This window comes from Equus przewalskii, chromosome 29 (assembly GCF_037783145.1).
Source record: "Equus przewalskii isolate Varuska chromosome 29, EquPr2, whole genome shotgun sequence".
Classification (NCBI taxonomy): Eukaryota; Metazoa; Chordata; class Mammalia; order Perissodactyla; family Equidae; genus Equus; species Equus przewalskii.
The window spans coordinates 36028888-36047559 of record NC_091859.1 but is presented as its reverse complement, the minus strand read 5'-3'; the positions used below and the strand labels follow the sequence as shown (position 1 = coordinate 36047559).

General features: G+C 56.4%; 1 protein-coding gene across 18 annotated transcripts in view; it reads left to right on the top strand.

Moving 5' to 3' along the window:
• CSNK1E (casein kinase 1 epsilon) overlaps positions 1 to 18299 on the top strand; it is a 35992-nt gene extending 17693 nt beyond the window's left edge. For 7 of the 18 annotated variants that reach the window (XM_070599760.1, XM_070599757.1, XM_070599763.1 and 4 more), the window contains 9 exons: positions 5699 to 5809; positions 5955 to 6103; positions 7712 to 7940; positions 8596 to 8766; positions 10548 to 10696; positions 14805 to 14997; positions 15096 to 15235; positions 15989 to 16054; positions 17061 to 18299. In XM_070599760.1, the coding sequence (XP_070455861.1) occupies positions 5699 to 5809; positions 5955 to 6103; positions 7712 to 7940; positions 8596 to 8766; positions 10548 to 10696; positions 14805 to 14997; positions 15096 to 15235; positions 15989 to 16021 (1175 nt within the window). In that variant the 3' untranslated portion in view covers positions 16022 to 16054; positions 17061 to 18299. Of the gene's footprint in view, positions 1 to 5698; positions 5810 to 5954; positions 6104 to 7711; positions 7941 to 8595; positions 8767 to 10547; positions 10697 to 11282; positions 11387 to 11482; positions 13142 to 13919; positions 13981 to 14804; positions 14998 to 15095; positions 15236 to 15988; positions 16055 to 17060 lie in introns of those variants that run through there. The other 11 variants (XM_070599755.1, XM_070599751.1, XM_070599752.1 and 8 more) reach the window with 2 other exon arrangements.
• The last annotated feature ends 373 nt before the right edge of the window (positions 18300 to 18672 follow it).

The window sequence follows — 18672 nt, the reverse complement described above, 5'->3', positions numbered from 1 at the left end:
TGGGGCCCTGGCCTGACATCGTGTCCTGCCAGCTCCTTCCTGGGCCCCTGTCTTGCTGGTGTGGGGAAGGACGGTGGTGATTGGAGGGCCTCCCCGGCTGGCCTCGCTGGCTCCCTTTGTTCACAGTGCTGGCCACGTTCTTGTCGCTGGTGCCAGTGCCAGGGCCTGACTCCAGATGGCCTCTGCAGGTGGCCTGGGCGCGGCCTCCAGGCCCTGCTTTCCAGGATTGACTGAAGGCAAGCACATTGTGGCTGAAGCTGCAAGGCCCACAGCTCCTCTTCGGGTCCCTCTGCCCCCTCCCCTCAGCATCATAAGGGGACAAGCTAGGAGTGGGATCTGCTTTGTTAGGGCCTTAAGTTGGCTGCCTGCGGTCCAGAGGTGGCCAAGCCTGTCCTACTCTACCAATCAGCGGCCGTGCACCTAGGGAACTCTCCAGACCTCTTAGACTCTGGTCCTCAGTTCTAAGTGAGGAGGGAACGTTGCTCCCTAGCAGGTGGTTGTGGGGGGGCTTCATCCCCTGCTTCCCGTCCAGCCAGGTTCGTGATCACGTCTGTGTCTCTGTGGGGGGGTCCGAGTGAGCTGGCATGTCAGGTTGGTCACCTCCCTCCCACCCCTCCCAGAGCTTCCCAAGGTCCCAGACCCTCCAGGGCTGGCCAGGTCCAGGCTCTTCTCTGTGTCTAAGTTTGTTTTTCAGACTGGCCCGTCACCTCGTAGGACCCCTGTATCTAACTGATGGGCCCTCCCACCACCCCTGCCCTGACACTTGTCGCTTAGTCAGAGGTATGCTTTCGTGCTCCCACTGAAGGTAAACTGAGCTGCTCCAGGGTGGGGCTGCCTCATCTGGTCCAGGGCTCAGTATGTGTCTGTTGATGGAATGAAGGAGCTGCTAGGGAATTGGAAGAGAGAAAAAAACAGGGCTTTGGAGACTAAGTTTCAAATCCTGACTCTGCCCCAACCAGTTCTGCGTGACCTCAGGCCAGTTACTTAACTTCTCTGAGTCTCAGCTCAGTAGTTGTGAGAATTAAGGGAGATCAGAGAGAGGACTGGCAGCTTCCTGATAGAATTCAGAGGGAGCGAAGGGGTCTGGTGATGGTGGGACCCATTGCAGAAGGCAGCTGTGGCAGCATTCTTTGCTCCATGGGGGTCAGAAGACTTTGCCTAACTGCTTATGTCCTTGTCCCTGGGAAGTTGTGTGGCACTTAGTCATTGCCGTTTGGTGTCTCAGTTTCCTCATGTGTCAGACAGATACGAACAGTCGTGTCTGTAGGAGGCGGTGAGAGGTCACAGGGCTAGGGGGTCCTCCTGCCTCCCCCTCCCCGTCTCGGGGAAGGGCCTTCTCCCCAGGACCCTCCTCCCTGCACATGTCCACTGCACCCTCGGTGCTGCCCCTCAGTGCTGCAGGCCCCGCCTCCGAAGTGTCGCTGGCTCTGCCTCCAGCCTGGGAGGCGCCGTCAGCTCTTGTCTGGACAGCAGCAGCAGCCTCCGTCTGGGCCCCCCCTCCCCCTCAAGTCCTCTCCAGTCCCTTCTGAAACCCCAGTGGGTCTCGACAAGGGGAAGGAGGGCCGGACTTCGTCCCACAGGGACATTTGGCTCGGTCTGGAGACATTTTTTGGTGGTTTCAACTCAGGGATGGGGGGGGATACTACTGGCAGCTCGTGGGTAGAGGTCAGGGGTGCTGCTAAACACCCTAAAATTCACAGGACGGCCCCACAGCAAAGAATTGTTGGGTCCCAAACATGAATAATACAGTGAATGAGAAGCCCTGTAATGAGGCGTCTGGCCCTGGCCCCTGGAGTCTTGGGCTCACCTCCCAGATCTTAGCTCAGCGTTTGAGACCCTCTGGTCTGTCGCTTGCCCGCCTCTCCCACTGTCGTCTTCAGCTGTCTTGGGCTCCACCCCGCACCAGGCCACTCAGAGCTCACCGCACCCTACTTGTCGGGCCTTTGCACATGCTCTGACCTTTGTCTGTCTGGCACAGTTGTGCTCACACTTTGGACCCCATGCAGCCTTTCCTCCCACTGGCCTACACATGGTCAACACACTGCGGGCTCACCTCTGAAACCCAGGGGCCCGCACTTACCAAACCTAACATTTGTTGACACTTACTTTATGCCCGGCACCTTTCTAAGCCTGTTTATACCTCAGAACTACCTAACGAGCTACATACTGTCATCCCCCGTTTACAGATGGGGAGCCCGGGGCACAGAGGGGTAAAAGGACTTGCCCAAGGGCCCCGGTTAGGAGGTAGCAGAGTCCAGATCTGAGCTCTGGAGCCCAGCCCTCGCCATGGCATCTCCTGCTCCTGCGCCAGCTGGGAGATGGGGCCCAGCCCGCAGACTCCAGGGAGCCCCGGTTCCCCTCCTGTGCCGCCTCCTCCCTGCACCCCAGAAATGTGTGCGCCTCTCCGCAGTGATGAGTGTTGATGTGTCAAAGCACTTTACAGTTTGCAGAGCACTTTCTCGTTGCTCACTGGATTTGGTAATCTATTTTATTTTTTTAATTTTATTTTATGTGGTTCAAAAATGAAAACGCAAAACCAAAAACATGCTAAGTGAAAGAAGCTCATCACGAAAGATCACATATTGTGTGAGTGCGTTTATAGGCAATGTCCAGAATCATGGAGGCAGGAAGTAGATTCGTGGTTGCCTAGAGCTGGGGGGTTGGGGGAGATGGGGAGTGACTCCTGAGGGGTACGGGTGCGTTGGATGGTGCGAATGTTCTGTATTTGATTGTTGTGTTGGTCGCACAGCCTTGGGAATACACTAAACCCACTGAACTGTCCACTTTAAAGGAGGAATTGTATAGTACGTGAATTACATCTCAACAAAGGCGTTAGAAAAAGTGACAGCACGTAACATGGTGTCCAGTGAAATGTCCTTCTCCCCTCCCCGCCCTGATCCACCTCAACCCCCACCCCCAGTCTTTACTGGCGTCTTGTGTTTCTTTTCAGTGTTTCCTTATGCAGATACAACCAAGCACACACACACATTGTATCCCTACCTTTTTTTTTTTTTTTTACTGAAAAGAGAGCGTAGACTACATACTGTTCTGTGCTTTGCTCTTTCACTTCCTGTATCTTGGAGATCTTTCCACTTCTGCACAGAGAGAGCTTCCTCATTCTTTTTCCATTGTGTTCCAGTTTATGGATGGGCCATTCTTTATTTGACCAGGCCCCAGAACGATGGCCATTTGGGTGGTTTTCAGGCTCTCGCTGTTGCAAACAGACCACAGCAGGCAGCCTGGTCCAGACCTTGTTTTGCACCATGTGAGGTTGTCGGTAAGCTCCTGAAGTGGAGCTGGTGGTGCCCGATCGCCCTCCCACAGGGGTTTACTGGTCACACCTGGACCACCGGGGGGGAGTGCCCGCTGCCCCTCAGCCCTGCCCACAGACAACGTGTATTCTCTTATTGTGGGACGTTGGCCAACCGTAAGTGGAAAATGGCCTTTCAGGATAATTTTAGTTTGCATTTCTCTTATAAGGAGGTTGAGTATCTTTTCATATGAGTGAGCCATTTTTATATTAATGATTTCTCTCTCTGCTATGTGTCTGTCTGAATCCTTTACCTCCTTTCCTGTGAGTCGTTGGTCTTCTTCCTACTCATTTGTAGAAGCTTGTTATACGTTAGCGATACTAACTCTTGGCTGCTGCTAAGAGAACGAGTGTGTATTTCTTAGGACTTTGTTTCTATTGTTTTTGCCGTGGAGAAGGAATTCCTTTTTTTGGAGGGGAGGGAGCCTTTTTTTTTTTTTAAACAGCTTCTGGATTTTAAGTCAGGGATAAAAAGCCTTACCTACCCCAAAGTTGAAAGGCAATTTTCTCTTCTTTTCTTCTAATATTTCATTGTTTTATTTTTTATTAACGTTGAGTAGACACAAAAGAATACATATTAAATACGTGCATGTTATGAGGCACCCTTCCCACCACCCAACTGGAGGACACGCCAGTCACTTTGAAAGCCCCTGGTCCCCTCGCCTGCTTTCCCCTCACAGAGGTAACCACCATCTGACATTTTAGATGATTCTCTTTCATTACAGAGTTTTAGCACGTGTTTATATCCCTAAACTATAAACATTTGTGTTGCGTGTTTCGAAATTGAGACAAATAGAACTGTGGCTGTGTTCTTCTGTCTCTTCCTTCCTCTTTTTTTTTTTGAAAATTGAGGTGAAATTCGCGTAAGGTTAACCATTTAAAAAATACGCAATTCAGTGGGGTTTAGTATGTTCACAGTGCTATGCAACCACCATACCTATCTAGTTCCAAAATATTTTCATCACCCCGAAAGAAAACCCTGGAGCCATTAAGCAGGCACACCCCATTTCCCCCTTCCTCCAGCCCTTGGCAACCACCAGTCTACTTCCTGTCTCTAGGGATGTACCTATTCTGGGCATTTCATATAATGGAATCATAAGGTATTTGTCCTTTTGTGTCTGGCTCATTCACGTCCGCGTGGTGTCTCTGAGGTTCATCGATATTGCCACGTGTATCAGTACTCCGTCCTTTTTTATGGCTGGTATCCTATTGCATGGATAGACACATTTGGTTTATCCACACGTCCGTTCATGGACCCTTGGGTCGTCTCCCCCTTTTGGCCCTCGTGCATGGTGCTACTCCTTGCTCTCTTGTTCTCAGTGTTAAGATGCTGGGAGCTGCTGGTTGCTGCCTGCAGCCGTCGTCTGTTGCTTTGCACTGGCCCATGGCCTGCCTCTGTATGACTGCTTTACCATGTAGCCATTCATCTCGTGTTGGACACGTGGGTCACTTGTTCCTGTGTATGTTCTTGTGTCTTCCTGGTGCTCATGTTCCTGAAGGGCGTATACTTGGCAGTGGACTTGGTGGTCAAGGGTTTGTGTGTGTTCAGCTTTGCTGGATAGATGCCAACCTGGTTTCCAAAGTGGTTGTGCTAGCGTACACCCCATCGTTTTTTTTTTCATACAAACTTTGACTCTACTTGGGAATTTTTTTGGTGTATGGTGTCAGCAGTGGTGTCTTTTCTCAGATGGCTCGCCAGTTGTTTCAAGGACATTTATTGCGTAGCCCCATCTTCTCCCCTGATTTGAGGGGCCAGCTTTATCCTATCCCTGATCCTTCAGTGCTGTGTCCTCCCCTCGACTTGCTGTCTCGTCTGTTGGTGTGCTAAGACCACACTTTTGTAATTACGGCAGCTACAGTCTGGCCCTGAGAGGGAGTGCCGTCTCAGCCTAGCCCCTAGCCCTCCAACTCTGCCCACCTGTTATTACAGCTGGGGAAACTGAGACAAGGCACAGTTTGGATTTGGGTCTTTCTTGTGACTCCTTGAGACAGGGTCATGCCCCACCTCGTTCTGTCCTCTGCAGCCTGATAACCCTACTGATGTCACCTCTCTCCAGCTCAGTGGCTCCCACTCTCTAGGACAAAGTTCTCCTCACTGGTCCAGTAACCGTCCCCCTTGCGTCTGGTCCAGCCTGTGGTTCTCTGAACCATCCGTGGGTCCTCACTCCTTCCCCTTCCACGGGCTGTGGTGCTCATGTTCCCCTCCCACCCAGGTCGCGTGGGTGCCGCTCTGCCCACAGCCCCCTCCGCTTCCCCTAGATACGGTGTGGCATCTGTGGCCTTTCCAGCCTCCCCCAAGGGGCGCTGGGCCGCTCAGGGTCAGACACTGAGTTGGTCCCTGCCCGGCCGAGGGTGACCCCGGGCCCTTGCTTCCCCTGGCCCTGGCAGGTGCCAACATCGCCTCTGGTGAAGAAGTCGCCATCAAGCTCGAGTGTGTGAAAACGAAGCACCCACAGCTGCACATCGAGAGCAAGTTCTACAAGATGATGCAGGGGGGAGGTGGGTACCGAGGGGCCCCAGGGTGGGGGGCGGGTGGCCTGTGGAGCTCTCTGCGTGCCTGCATCCGTGCCGGCCAGGGCTGGGCCTGGGGCTGGTCTGGGGTCTCGAGGGACTGCCCCTGACAGCCTCGCTTCCCCGCCGGCAGTGGGAATCCCGTCCATCAAGTGGTGCGGGGCCGAGGGCGACTACAACGTGATGGTCATGGAGCTGCTGGGGCCCAGCCTCGAAGACCTCTTCAACTTCTGCTCCCGCAAGTTCAGCCTCAAGACGGTGCTGCTCCTGGCCGACCAGATGGTGAGTGCCCCACCTCCCCACCCCGGCCAGGGGACTGTGGGCCCTGCCGGGCTCGCGGCTTCCCTTCCAACCTCTGCTTCTCTGTCGTGCCAAAGGGCACAGGGTACCAGCCCTGCCTTCTGCCTCTGGAGGATGCCGGAGCAGGAATCAGTGACAGGGACATAGGACAGGCCGGGTTCCTGGACCCAGGACCAGGGGACCTTCACTATCAGCTGTAGAATGGGAGGAGGGGGTTAAATGCAGATTCCCAGGCCCAGCTCCAGACCTGCTGGGTTGGGTTCTCCCAGTAGGGCCTGGGACTGTGCCCTTGGTGATTTTAAAGCCTCTGAGCACGCAGCCCTGGGTCCTGTCCCAGTGTGGTGACTGTAAGTGAGCTGCCGAGACTCTGAGCCTCAGGAGCGAGTCTTCCCTTTCCTGGTTGACGTGGGGTCCAGAGCAGGCGCCCACTGAGGAGCGACCCTTAGGTCCGAAAGCCCTTTATAAACTCAAAGGAGGGAAACTTGAAGAATTTAAAAGCATAGAATTTGGGGCCTAGAGTAGTACGTGGCGATCTTGTTACGCGGGGGTCTGGGTCTGCGGCTCGCCTGCAGACAGTCTGCAGACATCCTGCAATTTTAGGCGAAATGTGCGTGTGCAGAGAGGTCCTCAGAGTCTCGGGGGATGTGAGACCCAAACAAGGTTTAGGAAATATTCAGCCATCCAAACAAAGCCTTCGATTTACAGAAGCCTGAGGCCCAGAGACGGGACTGACCTGCCAGAGGGCCTATCGTGTACATCTGTTAAAGTTTTTAACAAATAGTTTAAAGGGAGAGAAGGCCTGTGTGTCTGCCTGACTGGTGTCTTCGGGAAGCCAGGGAGTGGATCCTGTCTTTCGTGCTCTTTCTGTGTCACCCCTGCCAGGTTTAGGCTTCCCTGGTGCTCCCTACCCTCCCCTTTCCCCCAGTCTGGTTGCCAGAACCACCTTCGAAATGCCTTTCTGACTCTGGCTCCCCAAGTCCTGTGAGGGTGTAGAGCCAGGCAGGCGAGACTACCTTTTGTTTTTCTTTTTGCCTTTTTTTTTGTTTTGTTTTGAGGAAGATTAGCCCTGAGCTAACAACTGCCAATCCTCCTCTTTTTGCTGAGGAAGACTGGCCCTGAGCTAACATCCGTGCCCATCTTCCTCTGCTTTATACGTGGGACGCCTACCACAGCATGGCTTTTGCCAAGCGGTGCCATGTCTGCACCCCGGATCCGAACCAGCAGACCCCAGGCCGTTGAGAAGCGGAACGTGCGAACTTAACCACTGCCCCACTGGGCTGGCCCCAAGACTTCATTTCTAGATCTTGCCTTTCTGGGCTTTATTTCTAGATCTTGCCGTTAGCTGTCCTACCTTGCTCTCCTCCTGTTTCAAAGCAAACTTGTTGAACTCCTCCTTCAGAATTCTTCTCTAATGTCACTTCCTCCAAGAAACCTTCCCTGACCTGCCCCTTGAAATCATCTTACATAGTTGCAGGTGCATTTTACAGCGCCAGCCCTCAGCCCCTAGTCCCGGGCCTGGCCCAGAGTTCTTGGGCAGGTCCCTCGGTGGAATGCTTGCTGAATGATTTGCTGCCCCCTCCTCTCCCCTAGATCAGCCGCATTGAGTACATCCACTCCAAGAACTTCATACACCGAGACGTCAAGCCCGACAACTTCCTCATGGGGCTGGGGAAGAAGGGCAACCTGGTGTACATCATTGACTTCGGCCTGGCCAAGAAGTACCGGGACGCCCGCACCCACCAGCACATCCCCTACCGGGAAAACAAGAACTTGACTGGCACTGCCCGCTACGCCTCCATCAACACCCACCTGGGCATCGGTGCGTGAGGGAAGCCGGGAGCGAAGTGCACCCACAGGCTGCTGGCGGGACCCTGGCTTTCTGCAGCCTGGGTTTATTCCCCGGAGTTGCCACAAGTCGGGTCCTCCCCTTCACAAGCAGAGCTGCGGTGTGCCGAGCCCCTTCACATGCCGTGCTTCGACCCCGCGGCAGCCATGCAGAGGGCGGGGATGGGGCCCCATTCTTACCGGGTGGGAACCGCAGGCTCACAGGTGTAACACAGGTTGCTTAAGGTCGTGCACTTAGCAAGTACCAAAGACGGTTATGACCCCAGCCCTGTCTGATGCCACAGCCTGTGCCCTTTCCACAGCGTGGGCCAGGCAAGGAGGCACTGAGGTGCCTGCTATATAGTTGTTGAATGAATAAGTGCCCGAGCTGGAAAAAACTAGGCCCAGGTTGTATTGAAAAAGCTCAGCCTCAGGCCCCTTCTCTGTAGAAGAGGGTAATAACCATGCCTGTTTGTAGCCAGGTCGCAGCAAGCCAGCATGTGATAAGGGGGGGCGTCATGCTGGGTGCACAGGGTGACTGGTTCTCCTCAGTCAGGGGCATGTCCTAGAGGACGGGGTCCCAACCCGAGTGTCCAGGAGCCCAAGCGGACCCCACGCCTCACCTTGTCCTCGATTGACTCTCTGTGCAGAGCAAAGCCGTCGCGATGACCTGGAGAGCCTGGGCTACGTGCTCATGTATTTCAACCTGGGCTCCCTGCCCTGGCAGGGCCTCAAAGCAGCCACCAAGCGCCAGAAGTACGAGCGGATCAGCGAGAAGAAGATGTCGACGCCCATCGAGGTCCTCTGCAAAGGCTACCCCTGTGAGTAGGCCGGTGGGGAGGTCGTTAGCCTGGGGACCCCTGAGGCCCTTTCTAAGGGGAGGATGAGGCCACACAGAGTCCGTACTGGGCTACCACTGCCCCTGGCGCCAGAACATTCGTCGCGGGCTCTCTGTCGCTGCTCGGGCGCAGCTGGCAGGCCTGGCTGTTACTTGCTGAGTCTGAGGAGACACTCTGGGCCGTCCTCCTCCTGTGAGTCTCCTTCACTCAACAGAACGCTTCATTCTGACACTTCCGGTCACGAAATGTGTGGGGTCGCCCCCGACCCCCCAGCAATTCTCTGTGACGTGAGCTGGGTGTCCTACAGTTAACTCAGTTCTGATGTTACCTACCTGGAGACAGCCTCAGCTCCTGCAGGTTCAGGGCTCAGTCCCGCAAGACTCTTCCCACCCCACTGGAGACAACAACCGCAAGTCTAGGTCCGACGGGCTATAAATGGGGCTCCCTGACCCCCTCAGGCTTGATTAACTTGCCGGAGCGGCTCACGGAGCTCAGGAAAGCACTCAGGTTTACCATTGATTAAAGGATGTGACAACGGCTACGGATACGCAGCCAGATGAAAAGGCACAGGGGGAGGTCTAGGAGGGTCCTGGGCGCAGGAGCTGCTGTCCCTTCTGTCCCCATGGAGCTGGGGTGTGTCACCCTCCCTGTGTGGATATGTTCACTAACCTGGAAGCTCCTGGAGCCCCATTTTATTGGGACTTGTGTGGTGGCTTCATCACGTAGGCTTGAACCAAGGTTAGCTCCGTTCCAGCCCCGTCCCCTCACTAGGGGAGTGGAGGAGGGACTGAAAGTTCCGAGTTTCTTTCTTTTTTTTTTTTTGAGGAAGATTAGGCCTGAGCTAACTACTCCCAATCCTCCTCTTTTTGCTGAGGAAGACTGGCCCTGAGCTAACATCCGTGCCCATCTTCCTCTACTTTATATGTGGGATGCCTGCCACAGCATGGCTTGCCAAGCAGTGCTATGTCCGTACACGGGATCCGAACCGGCGAACCCTGGGCTGCCGAAAAATGGAATGTGCACACTTAACTGCTGCGCCACCGGGCCGGCCCCAAGTTCTGAGTTTCTAATCATGGCTTGTTCTCCTTTGAATGACCAGCCCCCACCCAGGAGCTCACCCAGGGTCGCCTCATTAGAACAAAAGAAGCTGCTAGCGCTCCTGCCACTTAGGAATTTACAAGTGTTTTAGGAATTTGTGTCAGGGGTGGAATCAGAGGCCAAACATTAGAATAAGAGGTGCTCCTGTCACTTAGGAAATGACAAGGGTCTCAGGAGCTCTGTGCCGGGAACCGGGGCAGATACCAGTACATAGATTTTCCATTATCTCACAGAGGCCCTCTCCCGCCCTTGCTTGTTGGTAGAGAAGATGGAAGCTTTCCTCCGGTGGCTTAGGCCATGTCAGGGGTTCCGTGAGCCTCTGGGCTGTCCTTTGAATTTATGACAGCTCTTGATCTGCCGTCTCCATGATCCCCAGAACCCTTGGCAAGAGCAGGTGAAGAGCTGTGAACTGGGGCCCTGCGGCTCCCGCTTGCTCTTTGTTCCCTGCTCTTCATCTGTTCCTGTCGAGTCCAGAGGCTCTGCTCTCCAGCAGGGTGGCGTTATCACCACAGGGAGGACCGTAGCGCTGTTCTCTCTCCATCTCGCCCCGTCTTAGATTGAGAGTGTCCGTAGGGACAGTGAGTGGGTAGGATGGCTCTGGCTGCTGGGGACCCTGCAGCGTGGGCCTCACAGTGGCCTCTTCTGTCCCCTGTAACCCCCACCAGCTGAGTTCTCAACATACCTCAACTTCTGCCGCTCCCTGCGGTTTGACGACAAGCCCGACTACTCCTACCTGCGCCAGCTCTTCCGCAACCTCTTCCACCGGCAGGGCTTCTCCTACGACTACGTCTTCGATTGGAACATGCTCAAATTCGTGAGTCCCCTGGAGGCCGAGGCGGGCTTGGGGGCCTGGACGGGGAAGGCTCTGGCTCAGGACGCCAGGGTGACCCTCTGGTGGGCGGGGCTCCCGGAAAATGGGAGCTATGAACTGGACAGTGCAAGAGACCTCACTGGGGTCCCAGAGCCCCCGCGCTTCCCCCACCGCAGCCTCGTCAGTGCTGCCGGCACGTGCCACCGTAGTCAGCAGGGCCCAGGCGGGGCACTGCCTCCCGTCAGGCCCAGGAGGACCTGGCTGGGCCTCGAGTCCTTCCTGGGCGCCTGTGGCAGGGCGTGGATGGCTTTGGCGGGCCCCCCTGCGGTCTTGATCACTGTCTACACCATCCTGCTCTTGCTCTGCACATCCCAGGCGGCCACCTTCACTGCCGCCCCTCTCGCCAGCCTGGACCCATTCATTGTTGTTTCTTTCTTCCTGGTCATGGGACCCTGGGTCTTGCTAGGCGGCTGTTCTGTCTCCCTCTTGTGAGGGTCTTGGGGTGGGGTAGGGAGAAGCATTCGTCGGCTGTACCCAGAACTCTGGAATCTGTGAAATTGTGTCTTGTTTCGCATCTCTTCTGGAAAAGGGGCCTTCTTCGAGCCAGGCTCGGCCCCGTGACCGCGAAGCTATTGCACTGCCCTGCCCCCGCCCCTGTCCCTGTGCTGGGCCCACGTACCCACCCACATACTGGTAAGGACCCTCCAAGGCCTGGCATTTCTAAGATTTACCACTTGGCCAGGTGAACACAAAAGACTGAGCCTGTGCTGTGCTCTCTGTCCATTCCAGGTGCCCGGCGCCCCTGGGCACCCAGGGCCCTCCAGATAGGCCCGTGGAGGAGGTGGAGGAGCTGCCCCCCCCAAACTACTGGCCTGTGGTCTGGACTCCAGGGCCCCAGTTCTGATGTCACCAGGTCTGCCCAAGCCCGTCGGGGCCAGGCCTGAGGAGGCGTCCCTTGGTGTGGTGGGGGTGCCGTGGAAGAGGGTGTGGCGGAGGAGGCCCTGCCATGAGACGCTTGGAGATGCAACAGCTGCCTGATGGACAGAGCCTGAAGGAGGGGGGATGGTCACTGCCCTGGAGGGGCCTGGTGGGCGCAGCACCAGGAGCAGCCTCAGCCAGACCCCACGCGTGGCCTCTGTATTGAACCTGAACTCATTAAATGCCCCCACATGTCCTGTACTCATCCTGGTGTGCCTCTCCTTTTGTAGCGGTGCTCTCTGCCCGCTCTGCCAGATGCACAGGACAAGGCCTCGTTCTCCTGGACGTGGGGGTTGGCACTTGGTGTCATGTCCCTCTTCTCTCTGTGTCTCAGACAGTGGGCTTAATACTGTTCCTTAAGGTGGGACCCTAGGGGTGGGGTGGGAGATGGGCAGTGGGCTACCTCTCACCCAGACCTTTTGGCTAGGAGCACGGCCAAGGCCGCGGGCCAGCTCCTCTCGTCACAGGGCATTGCTCAGGGCATTCGGGCCCTGGGCACTCGCTCATCTGGGAGGAAAGTCGTTTCCGGAGTCTAGTTCTGTGGTGGATTTGGCTCTTGGCCATACAGCTCCAAGAATGGGTTTTGTGTTGTCTAGGCCTGTGCCATCCAATATGGTAGCCACTGGCTACATGTGGCTTAATTTAATTAATTCAAATCAATCGAATCTGAAAATGTCGTTCCTCAGTCACATTTGCCACATTTCAAGTTCTCAGGGGCCACGGGTGCCTGGCTAGTGGCTGCCATATGCAGCAAGGCAGATGGGAACATTTCCATCATCACAGAAGCTTCTGTGGGACAGTGCCACTCTGGATGGCTCATCACAGAGCATCTCATGGGACCATCCCGCCAACAAGATCTTGTCTCAAGCCAGGCCAAGAGCACCCTCCACGCTCTTTGCTGGTACTCTGACCCCTTCCTGGGGTCCCCTTTTAGCCAGGCTCTGGAGTCAGAAGCTGAGCAGAAGTGCCCAGCAACCTTATGCGGCACTGATCTCTGCCTTGAAGGCCGTTGGACTGGATATGTGAGCACCTTTGACTTCATCACCACGTGGTGGAAGCATCTGCAGACATGCAGTGGGGACCTTCCACACTCTCACCCCAAGGCCAGGCCCCTCCCACGTCACCCCTGCAGAAAGCCTTCACCAGCACCTGCCAGTAGACTGGACAGTGCTGGGCACCGTGGGCTGCAGACTCTCCTGTGGGAAGGGTCTCATGCTTGCCTGAGAGCTTCCCTCCTTGGAGTGGCCACCCCAAATCATTTGGCATCAGGACCCTGGAATCCCGGGATCCCTGGAGCCTGGGACACTGCTCGCAGCACACGGAGCCACTGTGTTCCAAGGTCCAACCAGCCGGCCAGGAGGAAACTCAACACAGCCCAGGACGTGTCCACACGACATGGGTGGTGCTTGTGTGACTTTGATGTTGACCTTTTGTGTTTTCTTGTGGGCAAATAAAAGCCAAGAGACCTCCCTGGAGTGCGTTTCTTGAGGCGTCAGTTGGGTTGGATGGAAATATGGAGAGTGGCTCACCTTCTGCCTCGGGGCTGGCGTTGGCTTCAGCCTGCTGGGGTCACAAAGGGCAGGGGATCCGGCCCTCAGCTCAGCCGCTGGCCCCGGGGCTGTGCAGCTCTGAGCCAATCACTTAGCCTCACTAAGCCTCAGTTTCCTCAACCAGGGAATGAGTTCATATGTGCCTTGCAGGGTGGATGTGCCCCTTGCCTGCAGAGCTGTGATGAGCGGGTCCTCCAGCTCCTAGTGCACAGGTTTTGCTGTGCTTCTGGCTGAGTTGCTCTCTGCCAGCCTGTAACTGAGTGGGTGTGAGCCCAGGGAGGACCAGAGGTCAGGAGGTGGAGCCCTGGTGGTTCCAGGCCTGCCTGGACAGGCTTGTGGGTGGGAGGACTGGGGATGTGCGCCCCTAAAATGTTCTGCTGAGTCCTTTGGGGATGCAGAGAACAGGCAGGACTGGGTAGCAGAGGCCTAGGTTCTGACCCCAGTCCTACCCTGAGCTGTGTGACCCCAGGCAGGTCATGAGGGCTCTCTGGGCCTCTGTTCCTCACTAGGATTCAGGGATCATTATGATCCCCAGCCACTTCTTCCTCGAGTTGCTTAAAGGCAAGGGCCACCCCTGCTTCTCAAGGACACCGGGCCTTCTTGGCCAGTTTTCTGGGAGAGACACAGGGTTGCAGGAGCCTGAACCCCATGACCCGTGAGCAGGCCCCAGACTCAGCCTGCAGCTCTCTCCTCCACAGATGCGGCCCCCCTCATGCCAGCCCCCCGCCCTTCCCTGTGGACGACCCCAGGACCAACTAGGTAACGCGGCAGGTGCTACTCCCACGCCGTGCTCTCCTCTCTGGGCCTTTCTCCTTTCCTCCTGCACAGGGGGGTGGCAGTGGCTGGAGGGCAGGGCCTCTGGGGACTCATGCACCCCTTCTGCCCCAGCCTGCCTGCTGGGCCTCTTTTTCCTCCATGGGGCATCTAGCTTGTTTCTTCTCCAGCTTCCCCAAGCTCTCGTCTTGTCCCAGGGCAGGCAGCATCTGTGTGGGTCCCCTGAACCTCCTGGTTGTGGCCCCCACAGCACCTGCCAAAAGCCATGGCCATGGCCAGGTCCAGGGGCAGGGGAAGAACCACATTTTGCAAAGATCCGCCAGCTGGGCACTGGGAGACCTGTTCAAGTCCTGGCCCCTTCAGCTGGCCTTCTAACTTCCTCTCTGGGCTTCTGAACACCTGCCCTGCTCTGTTTAGAAACCTTGAGGAACCGAGAGCTTCTGGACACAGGGGCCCAGGTTGGGAGAGCCAAGGAGCGCCCTTGGTCATCCCCGGGGCATTAGTCCTCCCTGCTCCAATTCCGGCCCCACGAGACCAGGGCAGAGTGACCTCCTGCCTCTCAGATCCAGCTTCCTCCTTCCTCTGGGCGGCTCTGTGGTTTGTTTCTCTATGCTTGTGATCGGGGGTCATTTCCAGGCCTCTTGGGCTCCCAGCTTTGTGGGGAAGAGGTTGGACCAGGGGGTTTCTGAGATGCCTCTTCCCTGAGATGCCCACCTGGCCTCCCTCCTGTCTCTGCCCGGCGGGAGTCTTGGATTCTGGAGCACCCTGATCCTGAAGGGCTGACCAGGTCTCATCTTGCCTCCCCACAGGGTGCAGCCCGGAACCCCGAGGATGTGGACCGGGAGCGGCGAGAACACGAGCGCGAGGAGAGGATGGGCCAGCTCCGGGGGTCTGCGCCCCGGGCCCTGCCCCCTGGCCCACCCACGGGGGCTGCCGCCAACCGGCTCCGCAGTGCTGCCGAGCCTGTGGCTTCCACCCCAGCCTCCCGCATCCAGCAAGCTGGTGAGCAGGGACCTCGGGCAGTGGGCTGGGCCCGAGGGAGGCCGGGGCTGCCCAGGCCCTGGACTCTGAGGGTGGCTTCCCCCTGCCTTGCCCTCCAGGCAATACTTCTCCCAGAGCGATCTCACGGGTCGACAGAGAGAGGAAGGTGAGCATGAGACTACACAGGGGCGCGCCCGCCAACGTCTCGTCCTCCGACCTCACTGGGCGGCAAGAGGTCTCCCGGATTTCAGCCTCACAGGTGAGCTGCCCCCACTCCAGCCCTTCTCTGCCTCACAGCTGAGCCAGAGACCCCGGGCTGGCGTCAGGCCCCGTGGTTCCCTTCTTTCCTCTCTGCTGATGCTCTCTAATAACCTTGGAGCAAGCCCCTTCTGTTGAACAGGGACCTGGCCTCATTCATCCTCTGTGGTCTGATTAGCCCCGTTGAGCAAAGTCAGGAGTAACTTGCCCCAGCAAGTGGTAGAGCTGGGATCCAGCCCTCCAGCCGGGAGCCCAGCCTGGTTGGGCAGCAGGGAGCTCACAGAGGAGGGGCTCATGGTCCCTGCCGAAAGGGAGTCCCCCCATGGGTGCCAGTCAGCACAGGAGTGAGGGGTGGGTGGATCCTGTCTGGTGGCCCCACTCAGGGGCCATATTTGGACTAGGAAAGTTGGGAAGGGGGACTCTGTGGTTGCCCAGGGAAGGCGTCCGGCAGAGGTGGGCAGGAGACCTGCTCTGGTCCTCCTGCCTGCGGTGGAGGAGCCCCATCAGGACACGCTGGGAGGCGGGAGTCTGGCAGTCCAGTTCCTGTGTGGCCCGGAGCAGCAGCTGCTTTGACTCTGGGCAATCTTCTTATCTACAAAGCAGCGACGTCCTAGGGTCATTTGGACCACACACCCTTCCGTTGGCTTGAGGGGCCTGGTGGGGGCGGGTGTGGAGCTCCACAGTGGGGAGAGAATTGCCACATTGCCATTGGCAGCAGCTTATTCCCCTCCCCCCGTTTGCCTCCCGCTCAAAGACGAGCGTGCCATTTGACCATCTCGGGAAGTGAGGAGGACCCGCCATTGGACCAGTATTTGCTTAGGTGAGTTGATGTGTGCTGCAGACGCGGCCCGGCTGTGTGTAGAACCCCACGGCCCCAGGGGGAGACCAGTGTGTGTTGTGGAGGGGTGGGGGGAGTGGCAGATGGTGCCAGGGATCCCCAAAACCAAAGATCTTCAAGGGACATTAAAACCTCAGAGCCTGCCTGACTGAGGGCCAAGGCCTCCTCTGAGCTGGCCTGGCCCGAACTGGTTAATTTCTGCTGGAAAACCCTTTCTCTGCCCTTGGGCCAGTCCTCCATCCCCCACTCTGCCTTCACATTCTGGAAAGTTGTTTCCTAGCAAAGACTGAGCCCAGGGGGCCCACACCTTGACACCCCCTCCCCACCCACCTTAGCCCAGTCTCAGCCTCTGGGCTGTTAAGTACATTAATTCATGCAAAGCACTTAGAAAGGGCCATGAACTTAGGAGTTTCTCTGCTGTCAGAGAAGGTCCTCAGTGGCCTCCACAAGCACGGGAGAGGCCCCTGGCCAGTGTGAGCCTGATGGGACTTCCAGGCTGCAGGTGGCCTTGAGGGGGAATGTGGCAGCTCTGGCTTGGGGACGGGGGGCATGGCAGGGGGCTCTTGGGTGAGGCGAGGTCTGAGCTCCCTGGGGTATTTGTACATGGACAGGCAGCAGTTCACATTTCAGGGAGCTCAGCTGACTTGGCCGCACACTAGGACATCCTGAGTATGATTTGCTTTGTGGAAATTCATTCCACAGTTAGAGCTGGGACATAGAGCGGGGCTCACCTTCGTCAGATCTCAGGCCCAGGAACCAGTCCATCCCAGCAGGGCAGGGCAGATGTGTGGCTGGGGGTGACTGTTCACCAAGATGGCACAGGAGAGAGAGATTCTGCGTCCTACCCGTGAAAGTCAGGCACCTGCTGTGTGCCCCAGAGAGGGACCCACTCAAAGACTTGGGACAATATAGGAGCTGCGGCGGGCTGGTGGATGGGTGGCCAGAGGCAAATGAGGATCTGATCTGTCTTCTTTCTCCCCCTTTTTAGTGTCTTCACTGTATTTTCTTTTAAAAAACAACAACAACAAAGATGGGAAAAAAAACCACTCAAGAACAAAAAGAAAAAACCCAGCACAAAACCGACGATGGATTTTGTTTCTTTGATTTTTCTTTTCTTTTCTTTTTGTTTTTTTTTTTTTTTTGCCAACGGTAAAAAAATGGGATGCCCTCAGCACAGAGGATTCTTGTCACTTTGCATTTCCCACTGCCCACAACCTTTAGGCTGCCAAATGCTCCCAGACACTGTGCTACACGTGCCGGACGCCGAGGCCTCACCCCCGCCGACCTGACGCTGGCTGGGAGGGATGCGGCCTTCCTCCCCTGCCATCAGGAGGTGGCCTGAGCGCTGCGGGGATGATGTGGTTGGTCAGAGGAATGGTTTGGCTGGTTGCAGCCAAGTCCCACTGGGTGCTGTCTTGAGCCTCAGGACCACAGGAGACAGGCACAGCCCCCACCCCTTCAAGGTGACGGTGGCCGGCTTTCTGTGTTGGGCTTTTTCCAGTGTCCCCCTGAGTGTCTGGGTCCCTCCTTTGCCTCTCCATGGAGACTTGAGGAGTGGGTGGCAAGGCAGTAGGGCCGAGATTCCCTGTGTGCGTGTGTATACGTATCCGACCTGTACCTCCCAGGACAGCAGGTGCCCCACCCCACCTGCCAGGCTGAATTTCTGTTCTCATCCCCTAACAAGGACACGGAGGTGGGCAGTGACCTCCACATCCCTCAAGAAGGGCGCAGAGGGTCCTCGCCACCACTGACCCCTGAGACTGTCATCAGCCTGTGGCAGCCCCGTTCCCCTTTCCTGGTCATAGGGCAGAATCCGTGGAGACTACTTCCAGAAAGCATGTGGCTCCTGGGTTATAACTTAATCTCCTGGTCCTGGGGTCACTTGGGGTCCTCTCCGTGCGTTCTTCCCCCCTGAGGAGCCTGGTTTAGGGCTGGGCACAGGACTTATCCATCCCGCCCAGTTAACACCTGTTTTTACTTTATTTTTGTTTGTTTTCTCCATGTGTGTATTTCCTAATTTATTTACCTCTGTTTCCCCTTTTTTCTTTTTCTTTTTTTTAATTAAAGAGCAAAGCTTTTTATTACTTTGTAATTTAAAAAACTGAAAAAAAAATACTGAAGAACTTTGGGGGGAATTTTGTACTTTTTTCCTGTGTAAATATTGGACTTTTTTGAGCTTTATTGTGGTTGTTAATTTGAAGTAATAAAGTAGAAAAGGATAAAGTGACGTGGGCAGCCCTCGGTCCACCTCTTTGCTCTGGGCGGGGGGGGGTCTCTCCCCTACAGACCTGGGGGCGGGAGGCCAGGGACACTTGGGCAGTGGTTGGCACGTCCAGGGCTGCTTGAAACCAGTGCTTCAAAAACTACTTACGAAGCCCCCAGGGGCCTCGTTGGAGTGCGGGCTCTGACTCAGCAGGGCTGAGGTGGGGCCTGAGTCTGCATCAAACTCGGGATGCCCAGGCCCCAGGACCACACTGAATAGGAAGATTCAGAGCATCACCACCTTAGCCGCCTGAGCATTCTGAGACGGGTCCTGCTCATCTCCCTGCCTTCGGGTGGGGAAACAGCACAGAGCCAGATGACTTGCCCAAGGTCACACA